The sequence below is a fragment of the Copidosoma floridanum genome, unplaced genomic scaffold (genome assembly GCF_036245765.1).
Source record: "Copidosoma floridanum isolate Cflo_tuat_1 unplaced genomic scaffold, Cflo_Japanese_pri ptg000006l, whole genome shotgun sequence".
NCBI lineage: Eukaryota > Metazoa > Arthropoda > Insecta > Hymenoptera > Encyrtidae > Copidosoma > Copidosoma floridanum.
This window is the reverse complement of record NW_028321883.1, coordinates 6,424,469-6,439,826: the sequence shown is the minus strand read 5'-3', so window position 1 is coordinate 6,439,826 and position 15,358 is coordinate 6,424,469. Positions and strand designations below refer to the sequence as shown.

The following is a 15,358-nucleotide window of genomic DNA, read 5'->3' as shown; positions in this document are numbered from 1 at the left end:
CCATGTTCTGTAGAGCGCCGAGCGATTGGAAATTCCGGACGCTCTTTTTCTATGGAGTGTCGCAACTGTATAAACTGTGACCACACTTAAGGAGGCTTGGGCGATTTTGAATTAAATGCTGGCTAGGTCTGAAATTCAGAGATTATATAGATAAAGTTTGCTAGATTTTTTTAGGAAAACAAAATAGGTAGGTCAACACATTTATTTTCGAGAAAATCGCTTGTGAAAATTCGTCATTTCAACACGCAACCTAACGGAACCCGAAATTCAATAGACTACCTTACCGCAATAAAAAGCTGTGGGCCCACACATTAAATTGGTACATGTACTTGAAAGTATAAAGAATCTATTATTTAAAAAAAAGAATAGGATCAACACGTTAAATTTTGAGAAAATAGCGAGGAAAACATCGAACATGAGAATTGTTTTGTTCAGGTACTTAAAGTACGCATGCGCTGTACATTCATAAACATACAAGCATGAAAATTTGAGTCTAACACAAGTATAGGTATATAATAGCAGATGAGAGCAAGAGAGTACAGTGCAGCCAGCTTTGTCGTGGCAGGGCCGTCATCTTTACACAAGGTACCTCGGGAAAACTAATAAATTTTTTAATATCGATTTTCCCAATGACTTTTCCGCGTATTATTGCTATTTTGTTAACACATGTGTATAATCAAAATGATTATAAAAAAAATATTACAAAGGATCATTTGTATGACAAATACCCCACAGGGGCCCCTCAATAGATACGACACCAAACGCCCAAGCCCCCTTAAAGCAAATGGGCACGTTCGATTTTCATCGTTCGTTCGTTCGGTCGGTTCGTTCGTTTCGCTCGTACAGTTTGTGCTGTTCAGTCGTTTATTATACTCGTTAGACGTGGTATCTATTTTAAAATAAGCTTACATATAAATATAAAAGACAATAATTTCGAACCTTTGCAAATGTTGGTGTATATTGTTATTTCTAAAAGTGGATGACCCAAGCCAATGAATACAAAAAGTCTGAACTCTTAGTGGATGTAAGCGAACTGTACGAGCGAAACGGACGAAACGAACGAATGAACGATGAAAATCGAACGTGACCTATCCTACTAATGTGAGCATGCAGGTGATGCAGGCGGCTGAGAGCGTGATAGGATAACCGAGTACAGGACTTGCTGCACGAAGCATAGAGATATAAGGATAGAGTTCGCTAAAGGCTGAATACAGCGATACGGTAAAAGAAAGAGATGGTTGCCGAGTGTCCTCTCTGTCTCTTTCTACCCGAGCGCTATGATTAGCTGATGCTCAAGAGGGAATAACCCATAACGTAAGAAAATAAGGTCATAAGGTGTGGCGTTGCGCATCCATTTTGATTGACCAATCAGGAACACTTCCATCGCGCTGCCATGTCTGTCTGCGAATTTCAAAAGCTTTTAAAATGTAAAGCAAATTAACATCAAGAAACTCGTGAAACAATATATATTTTTTATTTCAATATTTTCGTTCGAGTTATTTCAGTGACCAAACGTACAACTCGTGAATATTCACACAGAAAAACTAACTAAATAGGTAATCATTCATCAATAGACGTATATGTATATTCATACGTGAGTGAGACATATATGTCTATATCTATATATATGTCTCACTTCGAGGTGGATGCGGGGGATGGATTTTAGTTTTAACTTTGGCCACTTCGTTTTATTGTACAGGCTCTTCGGTGCTGTAGTAGTCACATCTCCCTCAAATATGGCGTCGTGATGGAAGGCGCATAACGGCACGAAAATGAGATCTCGGAACGCCACACCTTATATATTCTGACATCATGCAATAACCCATGTCAGTAACTGCCACAGACGGCCAGAATAACCCCTTGAGCAGCAGCCAATCACAGCGCTCAGCTAGAAAGAGATGGAGAGGACACTCGGCGACCATCTCTTTCTTTTACCGTATCGCGCCCCCTTAAGTACATTAGATTAGCGCACTTCATCCTTATATCTCTATGGCATGAAGCGATAGTACTTAATTCTATTGCAGGTATCTTCGATTTCACTTCTACGTCACCTAGCGAATTCTATAAATTGATAATATATATCGTTTAATGAAGCGACCCGTAAGTGCTCCAGGTCATCGGGTGATAGGCGCTTGTGTTAATAATTAATACTTCATTATTTAATAGAGAGGCCAGTTAGCGCCCCGGGTCATTGGGTGATAGGCACTTGTGTTATTAATATTACAATTTTTAATTTCCGCGTGTCTTTGGCAATGCCCCTTCACTGCTGTGCTATCTGCTTAACAGAACATTCTCCCTGGATCGTATAGCTATATATACGATCTAGGGAAAAAGTTCCGATATTTAATCCGCCTAACCCAACGCTGGTAATCATCACTTGCACGGTATTTAGGAATTGGGTACTAGGTTCGTCCACGATGCCTCCCGGTGTCTTCCGACCACGAGCTTGGCCCCAAATGTGTTATAAAATAAATTACTACCGCAATTTTCGCAAAAAATTATGAACGGCATTGCTTTGTCAAAATGTAAAGTTTTTTGCTAATTTATTTTCTTGGTCACAAGTTATCTTACTATCTTACTAATTCAGAAAGCGAATTAAGTCGCTAAGACCGTTGTAATCGCTAACCACGAAAACTATACTTAACCGATCTTGCTGGCATTTTTTATACTGATTCTTTAAACTTCCTAGATGGTTCAAGTACAGTTTTTATCTTGAAAAAATTAATAACAATAGCAATAAATAAGCTCAAAGTTTTGCAAAAATACGCCAGCTTTTTACTTTAATTCAGTAGAATTCGCTAGGTGACGTAGAAGTGAAATCGAAGATACCTGCAATAGAATTAAGTACTATCGCTTCATGCCATAGAGATATAAGGATGAAGTGCGCTAATCTAATGTACTTAAGGGGGCGCGATACGGTAAAAGAAAGAGATGGTCGCCGAGTGTCCTCTCCATCTCTTTCTAGCTGAGCGCTGTGATTGGCTGCTGCTCAAGGGGTTATTCTGGCCGTCTGTGGCAGTTACTGACATGGGTTATTGCATGATGTCAGAATATATAAGGTGTGGCGTTCCGAGATCTCATTTTCGTGCCGTTATGCGCCTTCCATCACGACGCCATATTTGAGGGAGATGTGACTACTACAGCACCGAAGAGCCTGTACAATAAAACGAAGTGGCCAAAGTTAAAACTAAAATCCATCCCCCGCATCCACCTCGAAGTGAGACATATATATAGATATAGACATATATGTCTCACTCACGTATGAATATACATATACGTCTATTGATGAATGATTACCTATTTAGTTAGTTTTTCTGTGTGAATATTCACGAGTTGTACGTTTGGTCACTGAAATAACTCGAACGAAAATATTGAAATAAAAAATATATATTGTTTCACGAGTTTCTTGATGTTAATTTGCTTTACATTTTAAAAGCTTTTGAAATTCGCAGACAGACATGGCAGCGCGATGGAAGTGTTCCTGATTGGTCAATCAAAATGGATGCGCAACGCCACACCTTATGACCTTATTTTCTTACGTCATGGGTTATTCCCTCTTGAGCATCAGCTAATCATAGCGCTCGGGTAGAAAGAGACAGAGAGGACACTCGGCAACCATCTCTTTCTTTTACCGTATCGCTGTATTCAGCCTTTAGCGAACTCTATCCTTATATCTCTATGCTTCGTGCAGCAAGTCCTGTACTCGGTTATCCTATCACGCTCTCAGCCGCCTGCATCACCTGCATGCTCACATTAGAAGGATAGGTCACGTTCGATTTTCATCGTTCATTCGTTCGTTTCGTCCGTTTCGCTCGTACAGTTCGCTTACATCCACTAAGAGTTCAGACTTTTTGTATTCATTGGCTTGGGTCATCCACTTTTAGAAATAACAATATACACCAACATTTGCAAAGGTTCGAAATTATTGTCTTTTATATTTAAATGTAAGCTTATTTTAAAATAGATACCACGTCTAACGAGTATAATAAACGACTGAACAGCACAAACTGTACGAGCGAAACGAACGAACCGACCGAACGAACGAACGATGAAAATCGAACGTGCCCATTTGCTTTAAGTGTGGTCACAGTTTATACAGTTGCGACACTCCATAGAAAAAGAGCGTCCGGAATTTCCAATCGCTCGGCGCTCTACAGAACATGGCGGCCGCCTCTCTAACACACAAACAGTGGTCTGATATATTAGTTTACGTTTGATCTTTTGAATATATTTGACAGATACTTTTTGAAAAGCACCAGAAGCAGCTTTTTCTTATCAAACTATTGGACTTGAATACAGGAACAAAACCTAATGGAATGATATTTTTTATATTATATGCACTTTGCTAATTTTTACAAGAATCTTTTTTATCGAGTATCGATCATTCACTTAATTATTTTTTTACATTTTACTTTTTTTAGAAATATTTTTATATGATTATTTGATTTTTATAAAGTTATTTTAAAGTTATTTTTTAAGCACGTAGGCTATTTACTATCTACGTAAGTACTATTTTTATAATATTCTTATAAAATTTATACATGATTCTTACACATTTTAAAATAATCCTCATTTTTTCATGATCGATGAAATTATTATAAAATATATACACGCGTATATTAAAATGCAATCAATAAATATTTTTCTACATTTATAAATTGAAACTCATTAACACGATCCCAGACATTATTTCATTCAAATTTCGGCGGGTGGCGCTCTAGAGAATATGGCGACCAACGCCACATTGGCGGACGTAATGAGCTATGGGGTGTGTTCCAGTAACGCTTTCCGACAACTTACTGACAACTTAATTATGTCTTACGATATCTTCATCATGTTTAAGTTGTCGGTAAGTTGTCGGAGAGCGATACTGGAACACACGGATGAAGTGTCGCAACAGTCGCAACTGTATAAACTGTGGTGTGGTACTGACCAACCAACCGATCACAAAAATATGTTTTCATGAGTTCGAATTACTCAGCTGAACGAACCTGAAACTTGAGAGAGGTAATAAGATAAAAGGTGTGCAAAATGAAATGTATGACGCGTAATCAAGTCAGTTCAATGACCCTCTTATTATTCAGTTTTGGTATAGGGCTGCAGAATTAAAGGTAAGTAAACTATTGGTATGGGGCAACGTGTGTCTAGAACTGACTTTGAGTGGAGTTATACCGAGGAACCTCATGCAAGCCGTCGAAAAAAGATACTTGGTGAGAATAAAAAAGGCATTGTTTTTATTGTAAAAAACAACTACTTATTACCTAAATTTATATTTACCTCACATCGTATAAAATATGAACACGTGTAGTATTCATTAGAAATCAACTTTTGCTTTTCAGAAAAGTATCCCCAAATCAAGAAATTGTTTGGCTATGATCCAAAATTCAAGTGGATTGTAACCTGCATGGTGTTAGTGCAATATGCATCAATGTATATTGTAAAAGACTTGAACTATTCAGTGCTGTTTATATTAGCTTATTGCTTTGGTGGTCCAGTAAATCACTCGCTAATGCTTGGTACTCCTTTTATTTATTTAATTAAAAACTAATTTTTTAAGTGAAATATTTTGTAGTTACATATCGTATCCTTGTTTTTCTGTAGTAAAATTATATTCTTAGAACGCAAACGTATGATTCAAAAATACGAATACAAAATTCAATATTACTGTATCGAAATTTTTATGAAAACTTGTGTATTTTTTCTGGTTGACAGTGGCTACCACTAGTAGCTATTAATACTTAACGTTGTGTCATCCTGTAATGTATATTCAGTCATAGGTACATTATTCTACATTTTATTTAATTGTTTCTGTATGTTGTAGCTATAATTTTTGAGTGTGATAGACCGTTCGAAGAGAGTTACTTATGCAACAAAATATAACGCACCTAGTGAGCTAGCTTACATAGACATTTCTTAACCTCCAAACGTGGTGCGTATACTATTTTCCGTACCTCTGTGGCCGTAAAGGGCGTAGTCCCGTGAAGCGCAATAGAGCGTGCAAGATAAAATTTTCCCCAACAAGCTAATGTGTTAAGTCTATCCTGTTGCGCTATAGGTCTATCTTAATCACGTTTGCGTAGCGGACTGTATATACATGTCGCACATTGATCGCTTTAGGGTCGCAGGTGTGAAAGTACAATTTATTGTAACTTGGATTATTGAGTGTCTTTACATTAGATTACTTCATTAAATACCTGGAACAAGGTTAAGGGAACTGAAATTTATTAGGTCAGGTAGATCATAAAATATTAAACATGTTTTTTCTTCATATAAAATAAATACATAAAACCCAACATTTATCAGCACTGTCATTAATGGCGTATACATTTAAACATAATGATTTTACTACAAAGTTTTCACTTGAAGTGTTAGTAAGTGTAAAAAAAAAATTTTATGCTTTGATTTATCTGGCATGTTCAAAATTTTTTAGCTGTTCACGAAATTTCTCACAACCTTGCATTTGGGCACTCAAGACCACTAGCAAATAAGTTATTTGGATTTTTTGCTAATTTACCTATTTGCATTCCCATGTCAATCAGTTTTAAAAAATATCATCTTGAACACCATAAGGTTCATATATTTTCAAGAAATTTATATGCATTTTTTCTTTTTACACTTGCCTGACATAAATTTATTTATTTTTTTTCTAGTATCAAGGAGATGAAAAATTGGATACAGATTTACCAACATTGTTAGAAGCTAAATTGTTTTGTAACACATTTGGCAAATTATGCTGGGTGATTCTCCAGCCATTGTTTTATTCCATCAGACCATTAGTAACGTATCCCAAGCCTCCAACATTCCTTGAATTCATCAATTTATTAATTCAGCTTGCTTTTGATGCATACGTATGGTATTATTTTGGTAAGTATAGGTATTATTTCTAATTCTGATGGCAAAGAACCAATAAGTAATACTCTAAAATCTTCGCAGGTGGAAAAGTTTTAGTTTATTTTATGGTCGGCGCTTTGTTGGCTATGGGACTACATCCTGTTGCAGGTCACTTTATTTCAGAACATTATATGTACAAAAAAGGATACGAAACATATAGTTATTATGGGCCTTTGAATTACATAACATTCAATGTTGGATATCATAATGAACACCATGACTTCCCTGCAGTACCAGGTTCTAGACTTCCTGAAGTAAATTTTAAATTATTTTGTCTTATAAACATTTGATAAATGAGTATGTAATAATTAATAACACTCAATTGTTTCTAGGTTAAAAGAATTGCTTCCGAATTTTATAATGATTTACCACAACACCATTCTTGGATATCCGTCATTTGGGACTTCATTGTAGATCCTGAAATTGGTCCATATGCTCGTGTGAAACGCCTGAATCGAGGACTATCTGCATAAGTTTTTTTACTGTTACATGCAAATTAATAAAAGTGATGGAGTTGTACAAAAAAAAATGCTGGAGGAGTTGGTACATGCTTGATTTTAGATGACTAAAGTATTAGCACCTCTCAGTCGTTAGCTAAGATGTATTCACATGTAACTGACAAAATAAGTTACTTTTCTACACAACAGTGATGGATTGAATATTTTTTTCCGCTAAAAAGCCATTAAGATTCCAAAAGGTCACGTTACTCTCGCGATATATGTAGCCAACTGAGGAAAAATTAAGACAGGCCTTGTAGGTGCAATTCTATTTTTTTCGCAATAGTGTGCGGAAAATAGATGTTTTCCGCACTGGTATTAGTGTGGAAAATCGATTTCCCCACATAGTGTGCGGCAAAGGTTTTTCCGCACAGTTTGCGGAAAAGGTGTGTGGCAAAGATTTTTGTCGCACAGAGTGTGGAAAAAGTGTGCGGCAAAGGTTTTTGCCGCACAGTGTGCGGAAAAGGTGTGTGAAAAAGGTTTTGCCACACACCGGAATAAATTTTGCTACACACTGGAAATCAAAATTCAAACCTATTTTGTACCTATTTTCCTCACACATTGCGAAAAAACTTGTACGCAACTCATGTGGGACGATTTCCCGCACTCGTGTGATAGACTCGCACTCGTGGCCGGTGACGGTAACTCGTACCTTGCGATCACACTCGTGCTACGCACTCGTGTGCTCAACTGGTACTCGTTCCCGTTATTTCCGGCACTCGTGTGAGTCAATCAATACTTGTGCGGGAAATCGTCTTTTCCGCACTTGTTACGTAAATAACTATTTTTTTTTTTTTTTTAACCTTCAACGATTGTAACAAGAAAGCCCTTGAATAACATGTTTTCGAGAAAATGACGATACCTTAGCTAGGGGTAAGTGTACCTATCTCCGTGGCACGTACTGAAAATTCCAACTTAAATGCACCATAAAAAATGATGTACTAAAATTTCTTGGAATATTTTTTTTTTTTAAATCTTACATAATCTCTTACGGAATATTAAAAAAAATTTTATGAAGCTAAAACTGCAGTAGAATATTTTTAAAACGAATAAAAACGGTATGCTAGTATTACCGTGGTTGTGTACCTATTACCGTGTATGTATTACTGTGGGCGAAGAAAGTTGTATTTGCGGAATATAAAAAAAAATGCAAATATTACCTACATTTTCTACATGACTTATTTATTGTTTTAAAAAAATATTACTTTTTTTTGTACTTGCTTATTCATTTAGTAGGAATCTTATACATTTTTGAGCACTTAGCAATAGATTTTCCAGAATAGATACTTTTCAAAGCTAATTTTAATGTCTCTGGAGAGTAACACTTTTTGTTTTTCTTTATTTCGATCGATTTCTTGCCTTTTTTGCCTTTTTTAGTTTTCTTCATCTTGGTTACGTTAGATCAACGTGCTTACCTACTAATTGTTTACGTGTTAACTTTCGTGCGTTCTGTAAGTATAGGGTTATGTTTACGTACGCTCACCGCGGAAATACGTACACAATCAGTTAATGAGCGCGTTGTACCGAATACCGTGGAAAATAATTATTTACTCAAAATATACACAAATATTTCTGTTTGAATTGCATCTACATTAACGTCATTTTAGATTATTAAAATTGAAAAATTATTTTGTATGAAACATTTCTTATTTTGAACAAGTAATCATCAGTTTTTCAAAATCCACGGTAATAGGGCAGGGCACGGAGATAGGTACACTTACCCCTATTTTTTTCCAACTCAATTAGTCTTTTGCAGCTGAAAACTTTCCTTTGAAAGTGCGAAAACGAACATTTAACCTGAACTAAGTTCTCCCTTAATGTAAGAAACAATATTCTGGTTGACTTAGGGAGGTTCGGTCGTTTTTGAGAAGATTTATTCACTCGCTGATAAAAATTAATGTACTTTAACATGCTGGAAGTACATATGAATTTTTTCCAAATTTTTCATCAGCCAAATTTTCCAGAAAAAAATTCCCGAAATTGCATGATATAACATTGTTCTTATGGGCGAGAGCAATTATTTAGCCTTTGTTGCACAAATTTCGAGGCTATAGAGATTTATTCACGATGAGAAAAAAGTTCAAATAGTCCGGGTCGTAATCTGGAATTCGTGGGAGAAATTATTTGGATAGGATTTTTTTGCATGATCTTACGCAAAATGATCACCTAAAAACGAATTTGCATGTTGCCAGGCTTCAAAGTTGTAGGAAAAATGTTAAAACAAAATTTTTAAACAAATTAAAAATATTGTTTATTTTGCCCTGGAAAAAACTTTTTTAGCTTTTTTGGACAATTCTTAACAAAAAAGATGTCTTGCAAATTTTCTCTAAAATCATTACTTTTCGAGATATTGATTGTACAAAGTTTAAAAAACCGTGAAAATCGCCACTTTCAAGTATGAAAAACAACAATAAAAATTAAAAATTTTGATGTTACTAAAGTTCTCAAATATTCTTCAAACATCCTTTGACAAAATCCTAAGGCGTTTCCGGATGTTATTTTATTGCAAACCCTTCATTTTTAATTTACAATTAAGCGTGTGCAGGCTTAACTTAAAATAATTTTTTTTATTTAAATACATGTATGTTTATACAGCAACAGTTAGGTTAACCTCATTTTTCATCAATATGAAAGATTGTATAATTACTTTTATTCCCACAATTACTATAGAAGAATAATATACCTACCATTAAAATCAAATATGAGCGCCAGTAAATTCCGTGTACTCCTCGTGAGTGGGAAAGAGACGGAGCATGAGAGCCGCGGCCAGCAGCGGCCGACCGTAACGATGCACACGCTTGATTGTAAATTAAAAATGAAGGGTTTGCAATAAAATAACATCCGGAAACGCCTTAGGATTTTGTCAAGGGATGTTTGAAGAATATTTGAGAACTTTGGCAACATCAAAATTTTTAATTTTTATTTTTGTTTTTCATACTTGAAAGTGGCGATTATCATGGTTTTTTAAACTTTGTACAATTAATATCTCGAAAAGTATTGATTTTAGAGAAAATTTACAAGACATCTTTTTTGTTTAGAATTGTCCAAAAAAGCTAAAAAAAATTTTTCCAGGGCAAAATAAACAATATTTTTAATTTGTTTAAAAAATTTTGTTTTTCCTACAACTTTGAAGCCTGGCAACATGCAAATTGGTTTTTAGGTGATCATTTTGCGTAAGATCATGCAAAAAATCCTATCCAAATAATTTCCCCCACGAATTCCAGATTACGACCCAGACTAAAATGGATAGCTTAACTTCTGAGGAAAACTCTCCTATCAAAAAATGTGCACCTTATCAGGTAATTGGAAGAAAAATATCTGTGCAAACGTAAACAAAGTCGCGAGCAGGTCTTGTTCTAAGTGTATGGGAGAAAACTGAGCATCGTCTGCTGTCACCTGGTATTTTCATATGGAGTGAGACATCTTTACAAAATTGCTTCTAGAATTTGCTAAACTGGAATTCATAATCTAAAACTTGGCCAAGCCTTTCTTAAGACTTCTAACTATAATGCTGTGCAAAAAAAGTTTGTTTTTCGAAAATTCATAACACACTTTTGTTAACGAAAAATGAGTCTCTTTAAACTTTTTTTAAGTTATATTTTATCATGCAAACAACATGTTTTCAAGTTTTTTTACTCGAACTATCGGAAACAAGCTGCTTTAAAGTATATACCGTAATTTATAACGTTTCATGGTTTAACTTTTGAGCACTGACGAGTTGAACACAGTTAAATTAACCGTGATGCAGTAGGCGGACGTTTTCGTGCACGGTTAGTACAACTCACATTAACTCGCTGTCTTGTTGGAGTCCCCGCACACCGGCTCACCCCCCCCCCCAAAAAAAATGACCAAATCTGTACGAATGAAAATGATTATATTTTTTATAAATACCTGGCGAATTTGGTTTTTTTGTTGCGCATCTTTCCTTTGTACTAAAATATCTAAAAACGTTTTTTGAATCTAACTCATAATGTAAGTACCATAATATTTTGTTAAAAGGCAACCTAACCTTGTTCTCTCATAAAAGACCGTGTTGAACTGTCAATACTTAATATTTTCTCTTGAAAGTTTCTCTAGTGAAAAATCCGAATAACTCATTAATTAATCCGAATAACTATATTAATTCATGTGCACTGCTGGTACGCTCTAATTTAGCATACATTTATGTGCACAACTGTACATTTTTAACTTTTCTTACTAACATCCATAATTACGAATTTATTTTTTTAATTGATGCAACCTATGATTTTTTTTCCAAAAAAAACAAAAACAGCGAGATGACCAAAGAAAATATATATCATCCCTGGTAGCACAGTTAATGCAATTCTTATACAATTCTGACGCAAAGTTTCGTTTAGTAAATAAATTGCATAAGACGATGCTCGGTCGGTTTCTGCAGAATTACATGAATCTGCTGCTCGGTAGAGGTGCAAGACACTTGCCCAAGAAGTGCACAAGATTTGCATTAAGTTACTTGCATTAATTTACGTTACTTTAATACACTCGCAAGTGCATCAGACGTGCACAAGAAGTGCACACAGACGCATGTGCGCGAGACTTGGGCAAGAAGTACGTCAGACTTGCATAAAGTTGCTTGCATTAATTTTTTCATTTTAGTGCACTCGCAAGTGTATCAGACGTACACAAGAAATGCACAGAGGCACATTGGCACAACGCTTGCGCAAGAAGTGCGTCAGACGTGTGTTGAGTTACTTGCATTCATGTATTGTACTTTAATGTACTTGCAAGTGTATCAAACGTGCACAAAAAGTGCACAGAGGTGCATGTGCATGATGCTTTTGCACAAGAAGTGCACAACACGTGCATAAAGTTACTTAAAATAATTTTTTTACTTTAACGCACTCACAAGTGCATCAAACGTGCACAAGAAGTGCAAAAGGGCGCGTACGCACGACATTTATGCAAGAAGTACATCAGACTTGCAAAAAGTTACTTGCATTAATTTTTTCAATTTGGTGCACTTACAAGTCAAATCTATTGTTCAAATGAAATATTTTTACTTTTTTTCCAACGAACAGAACTTTTTGTATACAGGAAAATAATATTCTACTTACATATGTGCAATAATTGTGGCTTTGCGTGCCTAATACAAGAACTATTTTGTAGGCTAAAGATAATTTTTTCAAAGAACAGATTTCCAAAACTCTATGAAACTCGAAAAAATAAAAATAAAAATTTGTAAGTCCTGTAAATTATTATTTTTATTTTTTCGAGTTTCATAGAGTTTTGGAAATCTGTTCTTTGAAAAAATTATCTTTAGCCTACAAAATAGTTCTTGTATTAGGCACGCAAAGCCACAATTATTGCACATATGTAAGTAGAATATTATTTTCCTGTATACAAAAAGTTCTGTTCGTTGGAAAAAAAGTAAAAATATTTCATTTGAACAATAGATTTGACTTGTAAGTGCACCAAACTGAAAAAATTAATGCAAGCAACTTTATGCAAGTCTGACGTACTTCTTGCGCAAGTCTCGCGCACATGCGTCTGTGTGCACTTCTTGTGCACGTCTGATGCACTTGCGAGTGTATTCAAGTAACGTAAATTAATGCAAGTAACTTAATGCAAATCTTGTGCACTTCTTGGGCAAGTGTCTTGCACCTCTACCGAGCAGCAGATTCATGTAATTCTGCAGAAACCGACCGAGCATCGTCTTATGCAATTTATTTACTAAACGAAACTTTGCGTCAGAATTGTATAAGAATTGCATTAACTGTGCTACCAGGGATGATATATATTTTCTTTGGTCATCTCGCTGTTTTTGTTTTTTTTGGAAAAAAAATCATAGGTTGCATCAATTAAAAAAATAAATTCGTAATTATGGATGTTAGTAAGAAAAGTTAAAAATGTACAGTTGTGCACATAAATGTATGCTAAATTAGAGCGTACCAGCAGTGCACATGAATTAATATAGTTATTCGGATTAATTAATGAGTTATTCGGATTTTTCACTAGAGAAACTTTCAAGAGAAAATATTAAGTATTGACAGTTCAACACGGTCTTTTATGAGAGAACAAGGTTAGGTTGCCTTTTAACAAAATATTATGGTACTTACATTATGAGTTAGATTCAAAAAACGTTTTTAGATATTTTAGTACAAAGGAAAGATGCGCAACAAAAAAACCAAATTCGCCAGGTATTTATAAAAAATATAATCATTTTCATTCGTACAGATTTGGTCATTTTTTTTGGGGGGGGGGGTGAGCCGGTGTGCGGGGACTCCAACAAGACAGCGAGTTAATGTGAGTTGTACTAACCGTGCACGAAAACGTCCGCCTACTGCATCACGGTTAATTTAACTGTGTTCAACTCGTCAGTGCTCAAAAGTTAAACCATGAAACGTTATAAATTACGGTATATACTTTAAAGCAGCTTGTTTCCGATAGTTCGAGTAAAAAAACTTGAAAACATGTTGTTTGCATGATAAAATATAACTTAAAAAAAGTTTAAAGAGACTCATTTTTCGTTAACAAAAGTGTGTTATGAATTTTCGAAAAACAAACTTTTTTTGCACAGCATTATAGTTAGAAGTCTTAAGAAAGGCTTGGCCAAGTTTTAGATTATGAATTCCAGTTTAGCAAATTCTAGAAGCAATTTTGTAAAGATGTCTCACTCCATATGAAAATACCAGGTGACAGCAGACGATGCTCAGTTTTCTCCCATACACTTAGAACAAGACCTGCTCGCGACTTTGTTTACGTTTGCACAGATATTTTTCTTCCAATTACCTGATAAGGTGCACATTTTTTGATAGGAGAGTTTTCCTCAGAAGTTAAGCTATCCATTTTAGTCCGGGTCGTAATCTGGAATTCGTGGGGGAAATTATTTGGATAGGATTTTTTGCATGATCTTACGCAAAATGATCACCTAAAAACCAATTTGCATGTTGCCAGGCTTCAAAGTTGTAGGAAAAACAAAATTTTTTAAACAAATTAAAAATATTGTTTATTTTGCCCTGGAAAAATTTTTTTTAGCTTTTTTGGACAATTCTAAACAAAAAAGATGTCTTGTAAATTTTCTCTAAAATCAATACTTTTCGAGATATTAATTGTACAAAGTTTAAAAAACCATGATAATCGCCACTTTCAAGTATGAAAAACAAAAATAAAAATTAAAAATTTTGATGTTGCCAAAGTTCTCAAATATTCTTCAAACATCCCTTGACAAAATCCTAAGGCGTTTCCGGATGTTATTTTATTGCAAACCCTTCATTTTTAATTTACAATCAAGCGTGTGCATCGTTACGGTCGGCCGCTGCTGGCCGCGGCTCTCATGCTCCGTCTCTTTCCCACTCACGAGGAGTACACGGAATTTACTGGCGCTCATATTTGATTTTAATGGTAGGTATATTATTCTTCTATAGTAATTGTGGGAATAAAAGTAATTATACAATCTTTCATATTGATGAAAAATGAGGTTAACCTAACTGTTGCTGTATAAACATACATGTATTTAAATAAAAAAAATTATTTTAAGTTAAGCCTGCACACGCTTAATTGTAAATTAAAAATGAAGGGTTTGCAATAAAATAACATCCGGAAACGCCTTAGGATTTTGTCAAAGGATGTTTGAAGAATATTTGAGAACTTTAGTAACATCAAAATTTTTAATTTTTATTGTTGTTTTTCATACTTGAAAGTGGCGATTTTCACGGTTTTTTAAACTTTGTACAATCAATATCTCGAAAAGTAATGATTTTAGAGAAAATTTGCAAGACATCTTTTTTGTTTAGAATTGTATTATTTTTATTACCGAATAATTTACTTAGCAGAGTCAAAATACAAAATAACTTTTAATTTGTTACAATTGACGAATACAATTCCAAGATTTTATTCATTACATGCATACTGGGTTAAGGTTATTTGCCAAAAAATACTAACCATTTGTTTTAAAAAATTTTAAAGTCTACTTGAAGTTTGTACACTATTGAAGTATAGAAAAAAATACT

The 15,358-nt window shown here is 34.7% G+C and overlaps 1 protein-coding gene across 5 annotated transcripts; it reads left to right on the top strand.

The window, feature by feature from the left end:
- Positions 1 to 4,978: 4,978 nt before the first annotated feature.
- On the top strand, positions 4,979 to 7,492 carry ifc (delta4-sphingolipid-FADS-like protein ifc). 5 transcript variants are annotated; one of them, XM_014361240.2, is made up of 6 exons: positions 4,979 to 5,210; positions 5,319 to 5,516; positions 6,431 to 6,570; positions 6,651 to 6,864; positions 6,934 to 7,145; positions 7,224 to 7,492. In XM_014361240.2, the coding sequence occupies exons 1-6, from the start codon at positions 5,129 to 5,131 to the stop codon at positions 7,362 to 7,364; spliced, it is 987 nt and encodes a 328-aa protein (XP_014216726.2). In that variant the 5' UTR covers positions 4,979 to 5,128; the 3' UTR covers positions 7,365 to 7,492. The 5 variants fall into 5 exon arrangements, with proteins under 5 accessions (XP_014216726.2, XP_014216727.2, XP_014216728.2 ...); XM_014361241.2 differs by having other exon boundaries at positions 4,981 to 5,210; positions 5,340 to 5,516; positions 7,224 to 7,491; XM_089598351.1 differs by lacking the exons at positions 4,979 to 5,210; positions 5,319 to 5,516 and adding an exon at positions 5,869 to 6,228 and having other exon boundaries at positions 7,224 to 7,487.
- The last annotated feature ends 7,866 nt before the right edge of the window (positions 7,493 to 15,358 follow it).

Bases quoted from the DNA above. Each gene is read 5' to 3' on its own strand.
- ifc (XM_014361240.2), top strand. From the start codon at position 5,129: ATGGGGCAACGTGTGTCTAGAACTGACTTTGAGTGGAGTTATACCGAG. The intron at 5,211-5,318 runs GTGAGAATAAAA...AGTATTCATTAG, and splicing joins CCGTCGAAAAAAGATACTTG to AAATCAACTTTTGCTTTTCA. The intron at 5,517-6,430 runs GTACTCCTTTTA...AAAATTTTTTAG, and splicing joins AAATCACTCGCTAATGCTTG to CTGTTCACGAAATTTCTCAC.